Source organism: Kryptolebias marmoratus, linkage group LG11 (genome assembly GCF_001649575.2).
Source record: "Kryptolebias marmoratus isolate JLee-2015 linkage group LG11, ASM164957v2, whole genome shotgun sequence".
NCBI lineage: Eukaryota > Metazoa > Chordata > Actinopteri > Cyprinodontiformes > Rivulidae > Kryptolebias > Kryptolebias marmoratus.
The window spans coordinates 10,850,812-10,876,975 of record NC_051440.1 but is presented as its reverse complement, the minus strand read 5'-3'; the positions used below and the strand labels follow the sequence as shown (position 1 = coordinate 10,876,975).

At 41.0% G+C, this 26,164-nt stretch overlaps 2 protein-coding genes and 1 pseudogene across 2 annotated transcripts; 2 read left to right on the top strand and 1 right to left on the bottom strand.

Moving 5' to 3' along the window:
• Positions 1-2,581: 2,581 nt before the first annotated feature.
• On the bottom strand, positions 2,582-7,746 carry hsp90b1 (heat shock protein 90, beta (grp94), member 1). The gene is made up of 18 exons (XM_017406148.3): positions 7,584-7,746; positions 6,958-7,060; positions 6,551-6,692; positions 6,349-6,465; positions 5,926-6,257; positions 5,704-5,815; positions 5,465-5,587; positions 5,096-5,212; positions 4,863-5,000; positions 4,697-4,774; positions 4,523-4,588; positions 4,109-4,378; positions 3,748-3,993; positions 3,486-3,622; positions 3,324-3,402; positions 3,074-3,229; positions 2,871-2,963; positions 2,582-2,783 (listed from the first exon to the last, which is right to left on the bottom strand). Exons 1-18 carry the CDS (start codon positions 7,630-7,632, stop codon positions 2,757-2,759), a joined length of 2,385 nt encoding a protein of 794 aa, XP_017261637.1. The 5' UTR covers positions 7,633-7,746; the 3' UTR covers positions 2,582-2,756.
• Positions 7,747-11,464: 3,718 nt separating this feature from the next.
• nt5dc3 (5'-nucleotidase domain containing 3) lies at positions 11,465-22,594 on the top strand. The gene is made up of 14 exons (XM_017405599.3): positions 11,465-11,874; positions 13,510-13,682; positions 13,780-13,854; positions 13,938-13,993; positions 14,193-14,283; positions 14,370-14,507; positions 15,283-15,343; positions 15,497-15,599; positions 16,422-16,523; positions 17,741-17,822; positions 17,926-18,012; positions 21,119-21,259; positions 21,365-21,429; positions 21,530-22,594. Exons 1-14 carry the CDS (start codon positions 11,580-11,582, stop codon positions 21,747-21,749), a joined length of 1,689 nt encoding a protein of 562 aa, XP_017261088.1. The 5' UTR covers positions 11,465-11,579; the 3' UTR covers positions 21,750-22,594.
• LOC108229960 lies at positions 22,231-25,921 on the top strand (annotated as a pseudogene).
• The last annotated feature ends 243 nt before the right edge of the window (positions 25,922-26,164 follow it).

The window sequence follows — 26,164 nt, the reverse complement described above, 5'->3', positions numbered from 1 at the left end:
CGGCCATCTCAACATGTACAGCCAGTGATTTTTGACTTTCTGAAGGCTTCACTCAAATCTTTTCGTGGTTCAAGAGTCATTTCGCTAAGAAACAGAGTCGACTGCAAAAGTTAGCAGCAACGTTTCTAACGCAGACACTCTCAGCTACTACCACAGCAAATATTAGCTTAGTATCTGTCGAACCGACTGGGTTACAGCCATTTTTGTGTTTTCAGAATCACTTTATTGCCATTGCCAGTAAACAAGTTAGCAGGCTAGGAAATTGTTTTGGTGTAATGATGCAAAACCAAACACAAATGAATAAGTAAACAATGAGACAAGAAAATAATTAAAGTGTACATGTGCATAATAGCATAATAATGTTTGCTAAGGTTGCCTAACTGTGGTGGCCATTTTAAACTGTATTGGCTCCAAAAGGTAATCAGTTATATATGATCATCTAATTACCATGTGAGAGTTTTGTTAAAATTTGTCCTTTGGTTTACAAGATATTTTGCTAACACAACAGACACATATACATGAACACACAGACACAGGCAAACACATTGTCACCCACCTTTGGCCTTTCTGCTGCAGGTGACCCTTTTTATCAAAGCTGAGGAGGGTTAGTACAGGTTCAGGTTTATTCACACAAACTTCAATCATAACTTCTTTAATGTTAAACACAATTACATGATGAAGAAATTTCACTTGTGACATTAAAGAAGATTTTCTGAATGAAAACCTATAATGTGTGTGGATCTTTAGCATTATAGAAAAACTAGTAACATAAATTGACCTGAATGCCTTATTATCTTAAATAAAGATAACATTTTTCTTTAAAGCAGATTTTCAGATTCTTTACTGATGTGTGCAGATCTATGACATTAGAAACATTGGCCCCATCATAAATAGACCTAAATGATCTCTTTTTAAAAAATTTTAAATGACCTAATTTTTCAAGTGAAAAATGCATACTGAAATACATAGAGTTGACTAAAACAGGTTTATCAGTTATTGGACTGTATTTAAAACCAGAGCAGTCATGTTTTCAAATTGAAGAATTTCTACTTTTTCTTTGCTGACTACTGGACTTTAAATCTAAACTTTTACACATAACAAGAAGCACTCGGAGAGCGCAAACTACTGCCAAGACCCATTATTATTGTGACCTGATAACGAAACTGATGACACCATCATCATGTTAAGTCATCAGTGATGTCATCACAGTATGTTGAGGAACTCTTGAGAGCGCAAACCTCCACCTAGGCCACCAAAATTTAATCATTTCTTCTTTATGATAATCTTAAATTCCTGAAGTTTTCATTCGTTTTTGAGTAATATTGTGCACAGACAAACAAACAAACACTACCGAAAACATATAGGACCTTGGCTGAAGTTAATAAACAGGTCAACCCTGTTAACACAGAAGGCCCTTTCATTTGCTGATACTTGCTCATCAGACACACAGCAGTTTGTCTCAGTCATGTGAGCAACAGTGACACCTAGTGGACAGGCTTTTACAGTAAAACGTGTTCCTCTGATGGGTGATATCTGGAGTCAAATAATTTGTCAACAGTCTTTCCTATTCAGGAAGTTTAAGTTTGTTTAAAATATGCACACAAACCTTTGGATAGGCATAAAATATTTAAGTGGACCAAATTGTTTCTGTAGATCTTAGTGTGCTTTTTGTCAAAGATGTTTAATAAACTGCGATGTCCAGAGGTCTAACAGATTTTGACGTTTGTTCTTATTTGATTTTAGGAATCTCCCTCAAACTCCATCACAGCATTTCAAGAGATTATCTTTTTATTAAAAAAAATAAAAATGAAGTCCTGCACAGGTTCCTCAGGTAAAAATAAGGGGAAAAATAAAGTGAACCCACTTTCAATTCTTGGGTTTTACATATCAGGGAATGATAAAAAATGATCTGATCTTTTACCACATTCTGAAACTATTTAAATCCAACCTAAACTGTAGAACACCACATGAAAGACCATTGTAATATTAAACAAAAAATAAGTCAAAACGTAAAAAAAATATGTGGAAAAACAAAGTACACCTCATGTTTAAATTAATGAGAAATCATGTCCCACGCTTATTGACAATGTGGCTTTAGTTCAGCAGACATTTGTTTCCACAAGTATCTCCTAAAGGTCCCACCACAGCATTTCAAACAGATTGCAGTCTGAACTTTGACCAGATCACTGCAACACCTTGATTCTTTTTAAATTAATTTTAGACATTGTTGTATTTTTGCATCAGTTTCCTGTTCTATGACTCAATTTGCGCCATTTTAGCTGTCGGACAGCTGGCTTCATATTTGACTCTAAAACCCTTTGGTCTACAGAAGAGTAGGTTACTTTAGTGTCTGCAAGGTGCCCAGGTCCTCTGGCTGAAAAGAAACAGCCTAAACAATCTTCCCTCCACCACTGTACCTGATAGCTGGTAGGTGTTTATGTTACACGCTCGACAAGTTCTATAAGAGCTATATGCGTCTACATTGTTAAACAAGACAGAAAACATGTTTTTTGGTAACATTTATTTGATCAATAGACAGAATTGCATCTTTTCATAAACAGTTCAGTTAAATATTAACAAATTTACAGTCATGGGGAATGTAAAAAACAAAAAACACAAAACGTTTGCCTTAAGAAAAAAAACCAAAAGGAAAACCCAACCCCAGGACCCCACCCAGGATAACGTCCACCAGTGTCACTGGAACAAGACAAGTCCAAGCTCCTGCTCCGTTGTTACACGTTCTCCCACTCAGTGCTTCACAGTTCATCTTTTTCTGACTTTGTCTGCAGAACAAGCACCAGAAGAGTTAAAACCCCGCTGCATCCAGTGTGACTCGTTCAGAATATGACATCATGTAAAGAAGGTCTCACCGTTTCATCATCGTCTTCCTCAACAACTTCCCCTTTGTCTTCTGAGTCTTCCTCTGCCGCTTCCTCTGGCTCTTCTTCAGGTTCTTCTTCAACCTGCAACGGTAACATTTTTTTTATTATTAAAACAAAGACCTTCGCAGTAATTTCGAACCACTCTGACCCAAACTGCTGTGCAGTCTTTGAGCCCACCGGCATCAACTTGCCTGCTCGTCCAGGGGCACGTTCATGCTGAGCCGGAGCATTCGCTCTATTCTGTCTCCGTAAGCTTTCGTGTCAGCCAGCTGGTATCCTGAGCGCAGCGTGGCCGTCTCGAAGAGGACCACCGCGAGATCTGACGCAGTCTGGTCCTCGGCATCAGCCTGAGCATGTGAGAAAAATGTGTTCAAATCGCTCATTTTCCCTTAGGCCCCAGAACTGAGGTCTCGTTTTATAAGACAGGTCAAATAAACTCACGTTGACTCTGTTGAGCATCTGCTTGACCAGAGGGTGTTTGGGATTGATTTCCAGTGTTTTCTTCTGGCTGGCATAATAACTGAGGGAGAGAGGAAAATTGACATAAGCTTAAAGTAGCAATGGCAGGTAAACTGTACTGATGGTCACAGATTTATTACTCACTTTGTGGAAATGTCTTTGCCTGTCTGGTAAGCTTGTGCCTTCATGATCCTCTCCATGTTTCCTGACCAACCGTACTGACTGGCGACCAAAGCGCATGGAGAGTCTGTTAACCTCTGAGAGAGAACTGCCTTCTCAATCTGTTAAAGAAAAAAAAAGAAGATTAAGTACAATTCATCAGACATGATGGTAGCCAAATTTATAATCTCTTCAGACAGTGGTAATTTCCCCTGGCATGAATATCTCAACACATCCGTCTCCCTACCTTGTCCTTCAGAGCTTTGTCCTTCAGCCAAGTGGTAAGAGGCTCAAACTCCTTCTCCTGAGCTTCCCTCTTCTCCTTGGCCTTTTCGCTCTCGTCAAACTTGACACCCTCCTTAGCCACGTTCTGGAAGCGTTTGCCGTCGAACTCGGGCAGCGCCTGAATGCAGTACTCGTCCACAGGCTCCGTCAGGTAAATCACCTCGTAACCTTTCTTCAGCAGCCTCTCGACGAAAGGAGAAGACTCGGCCTGTAAACAAAAAAAAAAAAAAAACAAAACAAAAAAAAAAAAAAAGGTCAAGTCATCATATTTCAGCTCATATTACTATACTCCAATTACCACTTTAATTAAACACCACACTCACCTCCTTCTTGCTGGTGCCAGCCATGAAGTAAATCTTGTCCTGCTTCTCCTTCATGCGCTCCACATACTGCTCCAGGCTGGCCAGGGTGGTTTCGCTGTGGGAGGTCTGGAAGCGGAGCAGCTTGGCCAGGCGGGTCCTGTTGGAGTGGTCCTCAATGACACCGAGTTTAATGTTGGTTCCAAACTCCTTCCAGAACTTCTCATTGTACTGCTCCTCTGCAATCTTCTTGATCATATCCAAAGTTTTACGGACCAGCTTCTTGCGTATGACCTAAAAAACCCCAAGTCATAAGGAAAAAAAAAAAAAATTTTAAGTGCAGGTGTTAATATCTTAATTTCATAAGAAAATAAGACTTAATTTTATTTAAGAAATTTGGTCAAACTACAGTGGTTAAAATAATAAAAAAAAGTTTACCTTGAGCAGTTTGTGCTGCTGCAGAGTCTCTCTGGACACATTCAGAGGAAGGTCATCAGAGTCAACCTAGCAAAATAAAAATAAAAAATCCTTTTAATACTAACGTAGGAAACATCAAAACCAGACAAGCAGGAATACAGCATGGTAATCTTTCAACTAGCATTAATAACTCACCACTCCCTTGACAAAGTTAAGGTACTTGGGCATCATGTCATTGAAGTCGTCTGTGATGAAAACTCTTCTGACAAACAGCTGCAAAACAAAATTTTAAAATAAACACACATCTCAAGAGACACACAGTTCCTTCAAATTCCTCCCAAATACTGTTCGGGTGACAAACCTTGATGTAGTCGTTCTTTTTGGAGCCGTACTCGTCAAAGAGGCCACGGGGAGCAGAAGTGGGCACGAACAGGATGGACTTGAAGGTAACCTCACCCTCAGCGGTGAAGTGGATATGAGCTATAGGGTCGTCGTTGTCCTGTAAAAAACATTTTTTAAATTAATCAAATCTGATAAAACCACTTCAATGAGCTAAACAGCTGTTTGTCCAACTTGAACCGAGCCCGTTCATACCTTGGAGAAGGTCTTGTAGAAGGCTTTGTATTCGTCCTCCTCCACCTCCTTGGCTGGTCTCTGCCAGATGGGCTTGATGTCATTCATCAGCTCCCAGTCCCACACGGTCTTCTCAACCTACAAACAGAACCGATCATCGTTTTAAAATATAGCACAGGGTGGGTGCTCATTAGATTTTAGCTGACCTTTTTGTTGCCATATCTTGACTAAATTAACTTTCCAAAGTTTGAAAAGCTTTTAAGTCACTGCACATCTCAGTAACTCAAGAGTAGTTTGTAGCTTCTATTCATCATACTGTATGAAAATATGACACAGCTTATATGCATACAAAACTTATGTTTACCAGTTCTACATTTAAAAACACACTACCTTCTTGGTCTTTGGCTTATCTTTGTCCTCCTCCTCTTCTTCCTCTACTTCAGCCTCATCTTCAGGAGTCTTTTTCTCTGGTTCCTCTGCATCTTCCTCAATGGGCTCTTCAACCGTCTCAGTCTTGCATGTTAAGAAAAAGTATTACCGTTTGCTCACTTCCATACTTTATCTTATAACAAGGATCAAATCAAAGTCAAAGTGTGAAAGGAGGGAAAAGAAAAGTCAGAAGTAGTCACCTTGCTAGCCCAAACGTAGATGGGGAAGTTGATGAATTGTGAATATTTCCTGACCAGATTCTTGATGGTCTCCAGCTCCAGGAAGTCTGAAGCCTCCTCCTTAAGGACTAGTCTGTTAAGATGAGCAAATCAGTAATAAAAGATAACTACAATTTTCTAATGAAGAGTTAAAGTTATTTAACTGCCAACGGTCACATTCTGACAAATACAATGAAAACTCACGTAATGGTGGTTCCCCTGCCCAGCGTGTCCCCACGGGGGTCCTCGATGACCGAGAACTGGTTCGAGTCGGACTCCCAGATGTGCTGAGTGTCGTTATTGTGCTTCGACGTGACAATGACCTTGTCAGCAACGAGGAAGGCGGAGTAGAAACCCACACCGAACTGTCCGATCAGCTCGGATGTCGACTGGCCCTCAGACTGCATCTCTGTCATCTTGTTGAGGAACTCGCTGGTGCCAGACTTGGCGATGGTACCCAGGTTCTTCACCAGCTCCTCTTTGGTCATTCCAATACCGGTGTCAGTGATGTGGAGCATGTTCTTTTCCTTATCAGACTGGGGGGCAAAAAGGACAATTGAGTTACAAACAGGTGAGCGACTTTCACATTGCCTATAATCATTGTGACTCCCAGTTTTACGTGCATACTTTTATCTTGATGGTCAGTTCTTCATTGGTGGACAGCACTTCTTCATTGGTGAGAGACAACAATCGGATCTTATCCAGAGCATCAGAGGCGTTAGATATCAGCTCCCTGAGGTAAATCTGCAGACAGACAGGTTAGAGGTGAGCTTTTCTTAAAGAGAAGAGTACAACCATCTGCACAAACACATTTTAATTTTTTTTGTACCTCTTTGTTCTTGTAGAGAGAGTTGATGATGAGCTTCATCATACGATTGACTTCAGCCTGAAAGGCGTGTTTTTCAGACTTCTCCCGGAGTTCCTTGATCTGAGCTGCATTCAAACCATCCAGCTGGATAGCTTCCTCCTCTCTGAGCAAATACACAGGTGGGGGGGGGGGCAAAAGAATGCACAGATCAGTCAAACATCTGTACTGCTGACAGCTTTAGGGCATTAAAAATAAAGCCACTAGTTGACCCTTCAGAGGTCTGCCCCAGCTACAATGTCACAGTTGCCCTGGTTTTATCTGTGTACACAAGCCTAGTCATGACGACCTTGTGTTATCCAAACGCTGAGGCGATTGTTAGCTCTGTCACAATTACACTTTACAGATTAAAGAAATATATATATACTAACCTCTGAACCACTTCATCATCTGTTCTGGAGCCATCCCTGCTTTTCCCCAAATCATCATCTATTGTTCCATCGACATCAACTTCATCATCAGCTCTCACAGCAGCTACCAAAGACAAAAAAAAAATTATGTTAAAATTTGTTCATTTCAAGCCACGTTTAAAGTGTAAAACTTGCTTTAGTTGCAAAAATAGCACTGTTATGCTGCACTTTTTTTTGTTGGATTTGTAAAAGTGCATGTGGGCAGCAGCAACCATTTTGTAGGAGCTTAATATTAGCACAAGTAGTATTTCTGCAAGAAATCTTTACAAGAAGGGCTAATAGGGATAACGGAGAAGTTCTACAGACAATTACAAGCATGCTTGCTGCCATCTTCAGTTCTTGGGAACGTCAACCTGTTTTTTTTTTATTAGAAGCTTCTAGAAAGACAGCTTTAACCAATGATATAAAGCTGCTGTAAAAGATACAAAAGCCATGCTGATTATGACTAACAAACGGGACAAATGAACTTTGAAAAACGCTTATTTCTGAAGCACAAACGAAACGCACGTTAACGTTAGCTTGCATGCTAAAACGTCTAAAAGATTTTAAAAAGTGAGGCAAAGAGGACATATCTTCCTGCTACTCACCAAAGGCTAGAAGAGCGAAAAGAAGGCCTATACACCAGACTCGTTTCATTTTAAGACACAGCTTGTTTGACGCGGAGAGTCTTCAGCTTTTAAGACAAAAGCCGGGGAAGCGGTACAGACAGCACTGGCTCTACAACAGCGACTGTGCAGCAGCTACATCTCCACCAAACGAGCCCACTCTGTTAAACCCGTGGAGACCGACCAATGGCAGCGCACCACGCAAGACCGTCGACCAATCACCGCTGAGCCTTTGGCACACACCGTCCAATCAGATACTTCAACATATGTCGAAGCCCGAAAATCGTGGCCAGCCACCATTGGTCAGGACTAAGTAATGGGTACATCACTTCCTAAAATTCAGAATTTGTTTAAGGAAAAAAAAAATCTCAGTCAGCACGTTAGTTAAAGTTTGATTTTCCCATGCAATGTCACTGTAACACCATGAGATTTAAAAAAGATGTGACGGCCATTTTCGTGACGTGTCATTCCAATAATATAATATTTTGTTTAGCAACATGCGTCTCTTCTTTAACGTGGACTAACGCAGTTCTCTCAGCATATACAGATATTAATCCAGGAGGAATTATATACGGATAATAGAGGAAAAAACAGGATCCACGATAAATGAATAACTACAGATGGCTGCGTTTTAAGCTCTGACAGTCAAGCGACCTACACAGGATTTATCTTTATTTGGTTAAAAATTTGTTGTTAAGGTTGAATAAAAAGCACACATTACAGATCATTTTGTGAAAATAACAAAGAACTTGTGCTTTAAAAATGCTTTAATTACTCCAATTCATTATGTTTGAGTGCACATTAGTTTGTATCTATTAATCAAATCTCTAAAAAAAAAAACTCCATTCACCTATTATGTGGTAAAAACCAGAGATCTCTCCACCCAGTCTTTTTATTATTATACATCTATTAATCCTTTTAGTAGTATACACATATTCAGTACTGGAGAACCTGAAAGTCTGTTAATGTGATCAGTAGTTTGGAAATATCAAAATCATCCCATTTCATCAAAACTTAACATGACGAAATTTTCTCTCAAAAAAAAAGAATCAGATGAGAGATAAAACCAAACACTTTTACACTTCTTTATAAACGTTGACATTTGAAGGGTGCTGATTCAGCTGCTGCCCAAAACTCCAACGTCACCTTAGTAATAATTTAGATTTTTCCATTCCCACATTTTAATGGATGAACATAAATTGAACCAATATGAAAAGACTTGTTAAAGCTATTGCTTTAACAGTGGCTCATTATGGTTCACCACAAAATATAAGGAAAATGCTTTAATTTTTGCTTTGGCACCCTTAATAAGTGGATGAATGAATGAGGTTTGTTCTAAATGCACCTCTCCCTTTAGCCCACAGGATGGCAGTATTCAGCAAGTTATTTGACAAAATGACAAAAGTGTTATTTATTTATTTTCCTTCAGGAAGCAGCGCAATCAGGGGGGAAAGCAAGACTGATAAATAATGGATTGAACATGTAAACTGTCATAGAAATGTGCATCTCCCTGTGCCTTTGCCTTAACCTGACTCATGGGTGTGTGTCTGTTTTTATAGGCAAGGGATCAGGCTACATGTGTAAAATGTTTTTTATGGCTGGGCAGTCAAAGGTAACAAGCAACCTTTCAGAATGTACCACATCAAGATTGGCAAGGTTTGCACCATTATAAATCCAACACCCATAATGTTTTCCAAGTTCTGAGTATGTCCCACAAATTTAAGATGATGAAAAATACAGATGTAAACACAAGATTATAAATTTATCTGTTTTCTGTCTGTGTTGCACAAAAATACAGGTTGTTTAAGTGGGTAACCCATTCCAGAGTTAACAGATTAAAGCAGCTCTTTTTATGCCTTTGACAAATTTACAAACACTACATGTGTGACTCTGGACTGTGAGCTTAAACTTGGTAACCTACTGTTCTAAATTGAACATGATAGAGAAAATTATACATATAACTTAACATCAATGTTTGATTTTGACTATCACGTTACTCATGAAGCAATCAGTCAAACTCTTAAAGTTTTTCTTAAAAAACATTACTCATTATTTATCCCTTTTGATGTTCTACTTTTGACTTTTTATAATTTAAAATCACAAATTAGATATTCTGTCAAACTCTTAAATCCAATATTTTGAGATAATAACGTATAATAACTTGCTTTTGCTCTGTGTTCTGCTTACGAGAAAGTTCAGGGTTAATAGTAAGGATACAGATACAGTAGGAAGGCTGCTGGCTAAAATCTCAGTTTGGCCTTTTTCTTCAGAGAGGTTTGTTCCAGTTTTTCCTAACATTTTTTTGTTATCAGTGTGCATCCTATTTCTTGTTACTGTTTCAGAGAATAAAGCTATATTTTTGTCATTAAGGGTGCAGGGGGTTCTCCAAGGTACAGAGAAAAAGGCACAAAAATAATTGCAAAATGTTTTCAGTGTTTTTGAGTTACAATTAAAATAAAACAAAGGTTCATAGTAAATACCCAAAGTCTATTTCTGTACTCCACTAAGTATCTTTCTAAAAATTCTACCTTTGAGTACAGGATTGTGTCTCTGTGTGTATACTGATTATTTTAAAGAATACTTACATTTTGAAAAAGTACCATCATTATCAAATCAATTCTGCTATTACCTGGGAGTTCACCTGAACAGTAAACTGGACTGGACTCATAACACTGTTGCAACTTGCAGTAAAAGTCAGAGCAGATGCTACCTGCTGGGTGGTTTTGGAGTGAAAGGATTACTCCTGAAGACCTCTTTAGATTTTGTTGTGGCCATTATCTATGCTTTAACCTGCTGGATAAGCAGTTTGTCAGCAACTGTGAGGAAGAGGCTGAATAAACTGATCAGAAAGGCTGTCTCTGTCCTGGGATGCCTCACAGACCGAGTGCAGGGTCAAACTAAGATCTACAGAATACTGGACAATGTCTCCCGCCCCATGGACGACACTGTAATAACACAGTGACAGACTACTGCACCAAAAAAGCCACAAGGAACCTTATCGTTGGTTGTTTCCCCCTGCAGCCATCAGATTTTAGATAGACAGAAAATAAACAAAAATAGAAGCAATTGTGTAGTAGTAACATAGTAAAAACATTAGTAATACTATTAAAGTCCATGAAAAGGAAAAGTATGGTTTGATTGAAGGTCAATATAACTTAATGATACATTATATCTGTACATGATGAAATCAGTATATTGTGTGGTACCTGAAAATGTGCAAAATAAAATAAAAAAAATGTGCAAACACCATCTAGAATACGCAATTTATCAGGAATGTGCAAATGTTTGGTTAAGATAAAGTCGGATCAGTTTTAGCCTGTTGTTTCTCAGAGAGAAATCCGTTTCAGTGGTTTGATGTTTTTGGATAAAAGTTTATCCTATTCTTCTAGATAGATAGATTGTTTGTTTTTTATCTATCCATCTATCTATCTAACATGAAATGTCGTATTAAGGTGTTTAGGTCACCGTGTGCTGGTATAATAGTTGATGCACGTTGGCCCTTCTGGAACTTTGTTTGAAATTGTTCTTTCACTTCATTGTTCATCACAGACTTGGTGTTTTATTACATATTGAAGATCAAATCTTTCACAGATGGTCCACTGGGTAGAAAGGTCTCATCAAGCCGTTCATTGATCTCTGATTCCTCCTGAGGGTGGCATTATCATCCTGTAGGAAACCACCCAAACCAGAATAAAAAAATAAGAAAAACCTTAAAGGATAAAGGTGAACACAAGGAATTTGCAGAGACCTGGTGGCAGCAAAATATGTCCTTCAGAGTCTGTTTCTTTCAGCTGAAAAGCAGACGCACCGGCTTCTGATTGGCTGGTTGCCCGGGACCTTCCCAAACACGGAAGTGACGCAGGAGCAAGTCTGCACAGGAGGGACAATTTAGTGTGGAGCCCGTCCTGTCCCGCGTGCGGTCGTCAGGGGAGTCCGCCTTCGACCTCCACACGCCTCGTCCCGCTTAGAAACGGAGCAATGGCGACCTCCTCGCGACCTCTTTCGTCTCTCGTGAGACACTCGGGCTGTCTGCGGCGGGCGGCCGCTCTCTGGGACGCCGGCCGGGGTTTACCGAGGCGCACCTTCAGGTCCCGTGTGTGGAGGCGGAATTTCAGGGCAGCGTCCTGCCCCCCTGGAGCCGCCGGTCCGCTGCCGCCGAACCCGTCCGGAACCAAAAACTGCACAGCATCTGTGTGTAGCAGCTCCTCGGACGGCCAGGACGTCACACAGAGGCTGTGGTCTGTTTACAATGAGACCAAGAGGCAGACGAATGGTAGGCTGCTCTAATATTTACACACACACACACACACACACACAGACACCTATATGTTAAATACTAATGCTTATGACCCTGCTATAAGTAATGCTCAAATCAGGCAAGCTTAAATAAGACTGATAGTTACAATTAAGCTGTCAATATGTGCATAAAACATAAACATCTGTGAATACCTGGTTCATCTAATCTTATTGGCTTCTTTTTCTGACTCTGTTGATATTTTAGTGTTAATATTGGTGCTGTTGTGCTTTCTCTATGGACTTGAATCAAGGAAGCATTATTTTAAAGTCCCATCAAGTCAGATTCAGTGTAACAAAAGTGGAATTCAAAGGTATCACTGACTCTGTCCTCTTCTGGCTGCCTAAAAAGTGTCAGAGCTTAATTCCTAAATTTTTATGTGATCGATGCACAAGAGTGCCTCGTTTTGTGCTTAAATTTGTCCGTTTGTATTATAACCAGACTGATAAATTGACATTTAGGTTAGAAAAGGGTACCACATATCCTACTTGGCTTCCCTTTAGACGTTTCCTGTAGTGCTCCTTACCTTTAGCGATGTGTGACTAGAGGTCAGCTTGATAAGAGGCTTTTAATGACTGATGGTTTTATTTGTAATCAGAGCAGCTTTTGTCCAGTATGAAGACAGCTTCATCTGTGTGTTTTTTGTTTTTGGCCTGTAAGAAATTCAGTTCATACAAACGAGTTAAAATCTACTAACAGTTTAGAAATGTGGACCATTGTTTTCATTTGGCTGTCTGACAGTCAGATGTAATCACGCTCGTGATTTTGTCCCGAACCACTGTTTTCTTTTTGTTATTGTTGGTGATGAAACCAAACTAAAAGCTCCCCTATTTTGAGAGCCTTCTCTGTTGGCTAAAGGGCACAGACACAAGATTATGTCAGGTGTAACAAGACTGTTCTGTTCAAAAATGTAGCTACCTTTATAATTGACTTATTACGCACAGGTGTGGCTAACACTGAATTTTTAAAAAAATAGGCAAAATCAGCCTCAGTAATCGTCTGATCAATAGATCAGCTTCCATATGTACTTCAAGGCTTAAACATCGCCTGCTTTTTGGTGGTCGGCAAATAATTGTATGTATTAGCAAAACCAAACTGTATATTTCAGACTGGTTCAACTTGGGACCAGACCAAGAGAGGTTTAACCCTTTTTAAAACCACGGGGCTCACCGTTGACTCAGAAAGCTCCAGAAATGTAAAACTGTCTGAGTTGTTGTAAAATGGTTCGAATTAGGTTTTCGCAATCTCAGAAATGTTCGATCTGCAACTTTTCAAGAATTTATAAAAAGAAAGTTCAAGAAAATTCAACTCCTTTTTTGGCCTTTTTCTTCTTATAACATAGTTTTAGGCACTTAATTACACAAGAATGGTTAATACTTGACAGATTTTAAATGTTCTACCTGTACAGGAATAAGGGTGTAAATTATTTACACACAGGGCAATTTTTGGACACAATTATTGACAAAGATAGACAAGAAAGACCAGGTGTTTTAACAAATATATCCGTAATTATGGTGCTAAAGGGGTTAAGATGCTTTATTATCAAGGAAACATTCAATGAAAACTGCACTCTAACTTCATTTATTATTCCCTCTTCTCATGTTCTGATCCCAGTTATGTCCACCGGCTCCGTCGACCCCGACACCATTTTTGCCAACAACGAGATGAGCCTGCGAGACATAGAGATCTACGGCTTCGACTACGATTACACGCTGGCCTTTTATTCCAGCCACCTCCACACGCTCATCTTCAACATAGCCCGGGACATCCTCATCTCCAAGCACAGGGTGCGGGCGGTGTCTGGCTTCTCCCAATACATCAAATACTGTTGTGTTCTCCGTGAAAAACTTCAAACCAGCCACTGACTTTCTTTTTTTTTGTTAGTATCCAGAGGGTCTTCGGAAGTACGAGTATATTCCAGATTTTGCTGTAAGGGGACTTCACTATGACGTCCAAAAGGTGAGAACATTTTCTTGTTTTATTAAGATAACAAGCTAGCCTCAGTCCGGTTTTCGTCAAATGTTTTTTATGATTTGTTATAGGCGCTCCTGATGAAGATAGATGCTTTTCACTACATCCAGCTGGGAACTGTGTACAGGTGTTTAAATACTTTTTTACTTCTCATATCAGGGTAATGAAATGGTTAGCTTCACTCAGAGCTGTTACCTTTTTAACGTTACACCAACGCTTTTAATGTTCAAATGTGCAGCGCAGAGCCACAGGGCGGCATCTGCTGCAAACAAAACTCCTCAAGTGTTGCCATTAACTAACTGGAGTGTTTTTCGTCTGTGATGCAGAGGTCTTCATCCAGTTCCTGATGAGGAGGTAATCGCCATGTACGAAGGCAGCCATGTGCCTTTAGAGATAATGAGTGACTTCTATGGCAAGGTGATGATCCCGTTCACACGTGCTTGTGTTAAATTAGGCACCGAAGATCCAAAAACAATACATAAACGGCTGTCTCTGTCCTGCAGAGCATTCACGGCCACACAATGAAGCAGTTCATGGACATCTTCTCCCTCCCCGAGATGACCCTCCTCTCCTGTGTCAACGACTTCTTCATGAGGCACAACATCGACTATGAGCCCGTCCATCTCTACAAAGACGTAAAGGTTAGTGCTCTTTGTTGTCATTACAGCCCTCACCTTTTCCTTAATTGCATTTCCTAAGAGCCAGGGTATATGATTTAAAAAAAAAAGTCATGTGTTCATGGGTATTTTTGTATTTACTTGTTGCAGTATACAGTGAAACTCCAACCATTCAGTGCCATCCTAATTTTAGCACTGAAAAGCAGCATCCAATTTTAGTTGTGCATTCTCGCCCCCAGCCATGTGGCTCTGCTACTTCACAGGAAGTGGGGAGAAATCGACGCTGTGCTCTCCCCCTGAGGCCAGCTGTCACACTGTAACTGCCTGTGCCGCGTGGCGCTGCGGCGCTTTTGACAGATAGGTGTCATTAAAAGCCCTCACACGTGCTCTGTTTGAAGAATGCCTCTCATATCTTTCCAAGGACCCCGTCTTTAATCATTTTTTTTTGTCTCCCCAGCTTCATAATTCGGTATTGACCTTAGCATTTTCGAAACCCTTTGTTCCGTTTAAATTTTCATCGCGTCAGATGGCCTTTGTGAATGATGGTCTTAAGTCTGCCTGTATAATGTGCAGGTTTTAAACAAGGAGTCTTGATTCAAAGGTTCTCCCACTGTGACAACAAGGCATCTTACCTCCTGCTTCCTCCCCGTTTCATTTGTATTCAGAGAGGCACTTTCCTTGTGCTTCCAAGACAACTGTTTATGTACAGAGAAAAGTTGTTGTCAGAGCTGAATGCTAATAGTGTGTCACGATGTCATGACTTTTTAGCTGAAGGCTGTGTTGCCTCTCCTCCTCACAGGAAGCCATCAGAGATGTTCACGTCAAGGGCATCATGTATCGAGCGGTGGAGGCAGATATGGGTAACGGCCTTTTGAAATCCATCTCCTAATATGTACGATGGCATTTGAGTTATTGGCAAGGCGTAAAAACATGATATCGGCAAGATGGGGTTATGATATTCAAGTAAAAACTGACCAAAAACCTCTTCTGTCTTATTTAATTTTTTTTTTCAGAGAAGTACATTTGCTACGGTGAGCAAAGCCACGCTGTGCTGAAGAAGCTGTCAGCTCACGGGAAGAAGATGTTCCTCATCACCAACAGCCCCTTTGACTTTGTGTAAGTGAGCACAAACACGGGGTTTGTTGGGAAGAATATCTTTTTGTCATTTCAGCACGTTTGTGTGCTAATTTTAATTTAGTGCCACGGGATAATGTTCCAGTTTTTATTAATTGGCCAGCATGCATGGGAGAGCTTGCATTTGCAAATCTGTACGGTAAGTTATTGAGTCTGGAGTCCTTTTTGAAGTCACGGTTGCTTGCACAGATTGACCAGTCGGGAAATCGAACGTCAGAAGATTTCCTCGTACTTGAAATGGTGTTTGTGATAATGAGTCATTGCAGCAATAAGGCAGGGTTAGGCACAGGCTGAAACCAAGTTTTTTTTGTTTGTTTTTAATTATTAAAGTCCTTCAAACTGGTAGGTTGATCAGCATTTTAGTGGATGAATTTTAAAATGCATGCTGGAAACAGTGAAAGTTGGTCTGGTTGGAAGGGGCTCAGGAAGTACAGCAGGTTGTTCACTAATTGGATTTTTGGCAGTTTGATCCCGGTACTAAAACCCTAATTACCTCTGATGCATCATCAGTGCGTGAATTTTTGGAGAAGCGCTGTACGCGAGTAGCGAAGTGCTGTGACAGTGTGTAAATGCGACTGTAAAGGGCTCTGAGTAGATAACGAGGCCAGAAAAATGTTATATAAATGGAGACATTTTTTTATTTCGCTAGTTTGCCTCCAGCTTCATTTGGATTTTGAGTGCTTCACAAACTAAAATGAAGGAATGTGGCTGAAAGCCGTCACAAGGTTACTGAGACTTTTTGTAGTTGAATCAGCAGAGATGCTGGGTATTACTGGTAAAAACTAGTGTCTTTGTTCTCCTCAGGGACCATGGGATGAACTACATCGTAGGAAAAGACTGGAGGGATCTGTTTGACGTTGTTATTGTCCAAGCTGACAAACCCAGTTTCTTCAACGACAGGAGGAAGTAAGTATGCTTTAATATGAAACTCTAATATATTCTTGTTAAGTCTTTTGCCTTGCTGCACTGCCTGCAGCTACTTGTAGACTTGTGTAATAAGGCACATACCGGTAACTGTTTGTGTGTTTTAGAGCCGCTGGTTATTGCTCAGCACCATAGGCAAAGGTGGAGCAATAATATTTTTGTTTGTGTGTGTGTGTGTGTGTGTGTGTGTGTGCGCGTGCGGCTTAGTCTAAAACTCCGGTTTAAAATGCAGCAGGTGATGTGCATTCCTTTGGGGAGGATGGGAGTTTGATCCTCCAGTCTACATGTGTTTTGTGGATCTGGAGGAGGTTTACAACCGCGTTCCTCGAGGCAGCCTGTAGGGAGTGATGTAAGAGTATGGCGTGCCAGGATCGCTTTTAAGGGCTGCCCGGTTCCTGCATAAATAAAGTAAGAGCTGTGTCCGCATCCTCGGCACAAAGACAAGCTCGCTCTCTTTGTGGTTTGGACTGCACCAGGTCTGCCCCTCAGGTCTCTTCAGAAGGTCAAATCATGGCCTTCAGCGTGCACTGGGGCAGTCTGCAGCCAAATGTGTAGTGGCTGAGATGAGTCAGCTCCTCAAAGTCTGAGGCCATGATTCTCAACCAGAAAAAGGTGGAATGTCCCATCCAGGTAGCTGGTGGGTCTTTACCTTTAAACAGAGGAATTGAAGTATTTAGGAGTTTTGTTCACCAGCAATGGTATGGAGATGAATTGATGGATCAGGGGCTCATCCACAAGACTGAAGGTGTTGCTTTGGTTTGTTGTGGTGAAGAAGGAGTTAAGCCAAAGACAAAGCTCTCAATTTACAGGACCGTCTACATTTTAACCCTCACATATGGTCCTAAAGTAAGAATCATGACCAAAAAGAACAATATTCTGGATACAAGTGGCTGAAATGAGCTTCCTTTATAGGGTGGCAGGGCTCAGCCTTATAGAGGATGAGGAGATTCATCATCAAAGGGGAGCTCCACATAAAATGGAGTCAGCAGAGGTAGCTCAATCATCTGCTTAAGATGCCTCCTGGACGTCTCCCTCTGGAGGTATTCCACCTGGAGTGTTGCTGGGAAGAGAGAAGTCTAGGATTTCTCCCCGGACCTGTTGCCTCTGCAACCCGACCACGCATAAGCAGCAGAAAATGGCTAGATGGATGAATGATGATTATAAGCCGCTAACGTTAGCCGTCTGTGTATTTGTGACAGACCTTTCAGGCGAGTGACGGACAAAGGTGCTTTACTCTGGGACAGAATTCACCGGCTGGAAAAGGGACAGATCTACAAGCAGGTACCGGGTCAGAAAATGAATGCGTCTTATAAAATTTGTGTGGACGCATCTCCTGAAGCAACTTGCTGATTCATATTTTTGAATGTGTTTCTTTCATCTACAGGGAAACCTCTATGAGTTCCTCAGACTCACCGGCTGGAGGGGATCCAAAGTACTTTACTTTGGAGATCACATTTATAGCGACTTAGCAGTAAGCAACATCCACACATCGTCACAGCAATGGATTTATAATAACTACATAAATTACCGTTGCTTAGAATTTCTTGCTTTGACAAAACAAAACAAAGCAAGTTTCACTTAACGCAAAGAAATGATCCTGACTGGGTTTATCTTTTCAGCAGTCCAAGACCCTTATTTACTACCCAAAGAAATTTAGCATGCGTTTGCAATTCAGAAGCGGCACCTGTGGGACAGACCAGTTGTGCAGATGAGATTCCAAAAATATTCACTAATTTACTAATACAAGCACAACCAGCTCATTTTATTAATGACTGAAGCAGAGTCACAAACAAGCAATTTATCTGTTGATAATCAGGAATCAGTAATTTACCACCTACACCCACATACAGACTGTATAAACAGAAACCTGCTCACCTGTTCAGGTATTCGGTCCGTTCTTTGGCTCAGGTTGTGTGCCAAGTTGCGTAAGACCTTACTTCTTGGTTTCAATGTGTTCAAATATGTTGGTTTTGTTGCTCAGAATTACAACACAAGTGATGAAGACTCATTAAAAGCCATCTTGTAGCCCAGAAACGAAACTGAGGAAAACATATTGCAGTTACCTCACAGCCAAATATCACTGCAGTCTGCCCCTGGGACTTTTCTTCACAGCTTTTATTCCAGAAGGCATTTGAATAAAAAAGCTGCAATGCATCAGTGCGTCCTCACCGTTCAATAATGTTATATTTGCTCAGGGCTCTGTAACAATGTCTCTGAAAACGTCCAAGAAACAGATAGAAGTGTCTCTGTTAAAAACACAAATGACGAGTAAATACAAAAACATGAAGAAAACATGTAATATGCTGTGGTACAGCAGGGATTTCATAACTGTTATTAGTCTAAGATTTCAGGTCGTCTTAGATTTTATTTTGTCTGTAAATTAGGAAAAATAGGGCTTGGCAGTAACTCTGCTAACATTTCCTTTTTAGTATTCCAACACATTTACACAAATCAAGGATTTTTTTTCCCTTTTTTTCACACCTCTGCACAGCACCTCACAGCCAAGTCCCATTCAGAAAAAAGAAAACCTCCTCCTTTCCTCTTAAAGTAAATAATGGCAGAATTGGGAGTGAATTGTATTTCACAAATCTTAGCAAATAAGTCCACAATTTATTTAAAGACCTTCCTGCAGCACTTTAGTTCTTTGAAAGAAAAACAAAATACAGGCTTCTACAGAACCACGTGCAAAGATCACCCCGTGCACGGCTCTTTGGTGCAGATTTTGCTTGGATGGTTTTTAAATTCACGCCAAATTAACTTCATGACAGACACAAATCTTCCTGCGCTGTTAGAAGATTCAGGTGAGACACTGAGTGAGTGAAATATGCTTGAATGCTTTAAATATAATAAAATAGCTGATTTTCATACCTAATACATTAAAGCCCATTTACCACTAATGTTAAATACTAGGGTTCTTGTAAAGTACATCACACTTGCTGCACAACACCTTCAGTAATAAGTATCAAAGCAGATCATTTACATAATTTACCAGCAGCTTGTCCCTCATTTCTGCCAAACTATCTGTTTTATTTTTCTTTTTTTATCGCAGCGTTGTGGTGCTTCTGATGGATATGCATGATCAGCTGTAAAAAGCGATACTGTAAGATCAGATTTACATCTCTGGCATGATCCCTGGTCAGTGGCCTGCAGCCAGAAGTCAATTATGTTGTTTTGCTTGTTTAGAGAGATGGAAGTTGGCGTTTGTGGTTTCCGCCAACCACAGCACGCCGTCGGACTCTGTGGCTGTAGAATGAGATTACCGCTAGTGGAGTGGGCTCAGAGGAGAAGCATCTGTGAGTTAGTAAGGAGTTGATTCAATTTCAAAAAGTCCATAAATACATTCGCTAAACCCCCGGATGGGTTTCCAGATCAATTGTTTGGTCTTTTGTTGTGTGTTAGTCTGATTGAAGTGATTTAACTGGTGGAATCTGACATAAAAAATACAAATAAGAATCCAAAATGTGATATGTAAAATAAAATGGAGCAGAACAATATGATTACAGTTCTGAATACATATACTGTATTAACAAAACAAACAAAAAGCTGAACCAGTTAGATTGAACTTTTTTTTTTGTCCTGTTGTGTAGAATGAACTATTAAAAATGGTCAGGGCTGTGGTTCCCAGCCCTGGTCCTGAAGGAACACTATCCTGCATGTTTTCATTGTTTCCCTGTCCTTCAGCATGACTTCATGTCTGCAGAAGGCTGTTAATCACTCAGTCATTCATATCAGGTGGGTCAAAGCAGAGAAACAACTAAAACATGCTGGATAGTGGCCCCTCCAGGACCAGGGTTGGGAGTCACTAGGTTAGAAACAAAATCCAAACAAATAGCGTTTCACAATTCACGTTAACGATACAAATAACAGCATTTTGGTAAAAATAAAAATTTATTCAGACAAAAAATATATTTAAGAAAATGGCAACAAAATGAAATGGATAACAGAAAATTTCAAAAGCACATTGAAAGCAATAAAGCAACTAAAGCAAAAGCAGAAATGAGAAAACGGAGCCAAAGGGGTGACTGGGTGGAGGAGCTGTAGCCTCCTCACATTAGCATACGGCACATCATTGTTGAAGCGTGACAGGGTGAAGTCGTAAGTCCGATTTCCATGAAGTTACTCAGCATCAGGGTTTGCAGATGGGAAGGGGTGGGGAAGCATAACTGCCACTTTCTGCAAGTTCCAATAAAATTTGTCCAGTGGGTCATCAGATACTTTAGTAACAGACAGATGCTCTAACACACACACACACACAGTTGTCCATCTTCACCTTTGGCAGCGGGCAGTGAAACTCCAACCTTGCAGTTTCAGACTTGAGGTGTATTTACTCCCTTATTTACGCAGCTGTTCTGACTTTATATTAAACGTTAACAGAACACTGAGTGGACAGGTCTTCTCTGACAGAGCTGATGTCGAGCGTAACAAAATGACTGCATTGTGTTTTCACACGAAACCCACCCGATCACTCCAAATTTCTTCTTCCCATTTGTGCAGATCCTCGAAACAGACAAATAACCTTTGACAAGTCAGGCCGCACTAAGTGCTTTGATTCAACCGGGATCTGCTTTGTCCACCAGGATCTGACTCTGAAACATGGCTGGAGGACGGGCGCCATCATCCCCGAGCTGAGGAAGGAGATCAAGATCATGAACACGACGCAGTACGTGCACATGATGACCTGGTTACAAGCACTGACTGGACTCATCGAGCAGATGCAGGTCAGAAGGCGTCATCCAACATCTGGCTTAATCTTCTTACTTACATTTTCGTTCTTTTTATCCAGACATCTTTGTGCTTAACCTTAATGTGTTGCCTCTGAACAGGTGCACAGGGATGCTGCAACTCAAGCTGTCGTTGAGGAGTGGATCAGCGAAAGAGAATCCATGAAGTAATGATGATAACTCCTTAAGGCACTGAAAACAGCTTGGGGACGTTCTTTTTAGCTCGTGCAGAGTTGATATGAATATTTTTATGTGTTTTCGTGGCAGGCCGCAAGCAAAGGGCATCTTCAACCCTCAGTTCGGGAGCCTCTTCCGCACGTACCACAACCCCACCTACTTCTCCCGGCGACTCTCCCGCTTCGCCGACATCTACATGGCCTCCATCAGCTGCCTGCTCAACTACGACCTCCAGCACACCTTTTTCCCGCGCCTCACTCCTCTGCAGCACGAGGCCGGGGGTTTCTCTTCCAGCTCCACAAAACCATAAACCATAACAGAGCCCGATTTGAAGACCGGATGAGCTCAGGAAGTTTGGACGGAACAAACAGTAATGTTAAATATGTAACTCTATTTTGATTTAAATGTACTTTAAAGGAATCGGTTTATGTGTGTCCTTTCAAAGAATTAACTCTTAAGAAAGGACCACTAGTTGCAGTGCTTTTTAAGCCAAATGTGTGTGTGTGTGTGTGTGTGTGTGTGTGTCACAGAGAGCATGGGGTGGATTTATTTAAAAGACCATATGCATTTTACACAATCCAAACAGTAGGGGGCAGTCACACACAATTTTTACCATTTATTTATATTTGCCTTTTGCTCGTTTATTTCTGCTGGTGCAGAGGGAATTTTATATCAGCGCTACAAACTCCATTGCCTTAATCTGTTCACATCACTGCAGGGTATATATTTTTCTAATAGGCTGTTATGATTTGCATCCTAATTTTGCGCCTTACATTGACACACATTGCACAATGATCTCCGTATTTAATCGTTTTAACCATTTCCACGCCACTCAGCCTTTGTGTATTATTTTCGCGGTTGGAAACGTGTTGTATTTATTTGGAAAAATGGCGCCTCGTTGCTATATTTTGTGTGGATGCTGCTATTTGATCTGCAAAAGAAGCTTCTATTGACTAGTTTCGAAATAGAACAGGTGAAATTTTTCTTAAGCGTCCTGGAGTAAAGGCTTAAGAACTGACACTTTTTAAATAGGGGGATATTAAAAGGGAGGAACAGTGGCTGGAGGCAAGACGCAGTGGTTTCTTTCTGCTGTTTTAAATGTGTTGCTGAAATGAGTTTTGTTTCATTTTATTATTAAAATATCAATGGCCTGATCCTCCCCTGGTGCTGTTATTATTTAAAGGAGCTTTACTGTATGTGGCCTAACAGTTACTGTAAATAGACATAAGTATATTTTGATTATATGTATTTTTTTTTACTTTCTCATTAATCATGAGATAATTTTTGAATTTGACAAATAATTTTGAAGCCTAATTGTTGTTTAAGCTCAACTTTCCAATTACACTTACAGCCATGGGTTTATTGGGTTTAATCCCCACAAATCGTGTTATCAACCACTTTCCCTTATTGCTCTTGAGGCTTAAATATCAGACAGGTTCACAGTCTGAGATTCTGGACAAAAAAAGGAAATCCGTCAGGGATCAGAAATGATAAGGTTTCCTGCGCCGTCCGGGGACTCACACTTGTTTACGAGAAGCTGGAGCATCTGAGCACCGTGGCTAGCAGCAGCGTGCCGTGGAGCTCCGGTTCTTCCTCAGCATCCGCCCACATCGACATGATGGTCGCAGCTGGGCCCACCTTTTCCCCCCTCAGGTGGGCTGCAGCATCTTTTCCTTCCTCATGTTCATCAACACTGTTTTTGGTTTTCAACATCAGCTTCTTCCTTGTGCTGTTATAGAATCGGTCAGTCTTCCAGCCTTCGTGATTGCCCTTAGCGGCTCTTAGCGACTTCCAATAACTACCAGGGCTCCTATTTTGTCAGCCATGCAGTCTGTGTTTTTGACAATTTTTTTTTAAAAGACCATATTAAAAAAATTGTCAAATATGTAGATTTTTTTCCCCCTCTTGCTCAGGTCTGGTGTGTCTCTGCACCCTAACTCTTCTTGCCTACGAGCGGTCCAACACGGTGTGCAACCCAATATCTGTCTTCAGCTGAGCAAGAGGAGAAGCATGACAGGGATGCTCTTTGTCTGGGTCTTTTGTTTGTTTGGGGCTGTAACCTTATTATTTGTCTGGAGCTGCTGTGGGTCTGAAGGGGTTCAGATGTCCTGCTCTCTCTGTGTGGGAGGAGAGGTCGAGGAGCAGCTACAGCTACTTCTACACACGCCTCTGTTTCATCCTCCTAGTCGCAATCATCACTTAATGCAACGTCAAAGTGCTGAAAACCTCGAATGAGGTGGGTTTGTGGCATGACCAGCCCAATATATCTGGAGTAGGAGCAGGGCCTTCCTGATCACTGCCTTGCTCCACGTTGGTTATCTCTAGATCTGGATCATATTCTGTGTGGTCTTCAACCTCTGACACTTTCTCCTTTTGTAACATCTTTCATGTCACGTTCCCGTCCTCTCTCCTTGTTACCTGTGTTTCGATCCAAGATGTGATCTAGGCTTTCAGTAACAGTGTACCGTTTGGTCACTGTGCTGCCACAGAATGAGTTGTGAGCAAGTCCTCGAAAGACACAGCTGCAAGAAAAGCTCTATATACGGATTTGACAATTTTGCGATTGTTTGTGAGAATTTCAACAGGTGAAGGTCCCATGGGGAAAAGGTTCTGTTAGAGACAGATTAACAGGTTGTTGCCATGGAAACTGAAAAGGGAAGCGTAATGAGTGTGTGTGTTTGTGTCCACTCAAAAGCAAATGCATATTGTGGAAGTGGGAAAGAAATTATGTCCATCTGCTGAACAGGGGTTCCACCAAGGGAGGGACAAGGGGGGAAAAAATCCCCCACCTGGTCAGACAGTCATACATGTACAAGTAGTCTGTTAGCAAAATATCTAATGAACCACTGAATGGATCTTAAAGAAAGTCTCAGAAAGCAATCATTGAACATACAACTTGATTCAAAACTAACCGCAGCCGAATCCAAAATGGCTTTAATTCAGTCAGCTTTACAGATGGCAGATGAAATGCATCATTTCAAGAAATACTATTTTTAAACATTCATATTAATTTCAAAGAGGAGAGGACAACCTTCTATGAGTTGATTAGTGACAGGACTGTGCAGTTCTCAGTGAAATCATTTGTAAAGTAAAACAAAAAAATCCAGGCCTGTATCAGAAACCGATTCTCTAACTCCCATATTGCTATATTCTTTCAAATAGCCTTTATGAAATATGATTGAAAAAATTCTGTAATAGCTCTTAGTTTTTGTGTGCCACCCCAAGATTAACAGTTGCCTAAATTCAACGCCCCCCCCCCAACACACACACACACCTTCTCCTCCCTTAATACCTGAGCAAAGTCACAAAATCCCACATCAATTAGATCAAAGGAAACAGCTTTATCAAGAGAAATATTCTCAAACAATCAAAGGACCACAGTGTAATAGGAGGATTAACAGTTGTGACAATGTTTGGATTTCATTACTGTTTGCATCTCATTAGTAAAATAAAAGTTTGGGGGCCCAGATATGCTTTTCCCTCCGGTTGACCAGGAGCATTGAGCTGGAAGGTGGTTGTTTGAGGCAGAGTGGGAATGATCACGCCATCAGCATGGTCCTGGCACCGACAGTGGCGTTTTTTTTTTTGTTTGTTTGTTTGCTGGCTGCCCTACACGGCACTGTCAGAGGTGGTGGTGGAGGTGGATCCTAAGCTGCACATCCCTCCCCTGGTCGCAACTTTGCCCGTGTACTTTGCCAAGACCCGCCCCGTTTACTTTCTACTTTCTTTCCAATAAGCAGGTAAGCAGCTACAGCGTGCATCTGCTGAGGAGAGGACACACAACCAGGACAGGAGGGAAAGCATATTGTAATTGAATATATATTTCCTGACAGTATGCCTCTTTTTTTTTTTTTTGTTGCATCCACCAGTTCAGCAACTGCTCTCTGGAGGTGTTGTCATGCGGGCGATGCGTTCCCCACGGGCCCTGCAGCATCAGCATCCCTTTGTGCTGCTTGAACGGAGGGAGCTGTCTGTCTTCCAGAGGCAGGAGCGCCAGCGAGCACAGCAAGGTGTCGCCTCCGTGACTTCTGCCAGCCAAAACAAACAAGGTGTTTGTTGGTGCCTCATCAAGGACGCAGAGCTGAATGTCTGCAGGCTTTCACCGAGGTCCTCACTGTCTCGTGTTCGGAACAGACTCACCTTTGCAGCGTGCACTAATGCAATGCACTATAACTGGAAAATAAGTTCTTTTTGGCTCACCTTTCCTTTCGTTTTCCGTTTACGGCCCCATTAATAATGCTATATATTGCAGGGAGTTTTTATTGTCTTTCTCCATCCGTTTCATTCAGCAACTTTAGGAGTTTTCAGTGAGGCAGTTTCAATTCTGTGGTTTGATTTAGGTCAATTAACCGTAACCTTATTTTTTTTCATGCACTGATGTTTGGAAATGTGTTCAGATGTGAGAAACTAGCCAAAAAAGAGACACAATGTTGAAAGAACAAAAAGCAAAAAAAAAAAAAGTTGAATGAAAAGAATGTTTTATGAAAATTGTAGCTCCCGTTTATAATTTTTCATTTGTATGCATATTTAATAAGACCAGACAAAGCAATCACTGTCAGACCGCAGAGACAAACAGAGATGAAGTGAAGCTCTTTGTTCCTGAACACAATACAGGGAACCTGGTTTTATTTTCGTGTGGGAAGATATCTCATTTAAGAACGATATTTAACATTTTTCCCGCTGTCTGGTGTTGAATATCTGTCAACATGTAGAGCCGACAGTTTA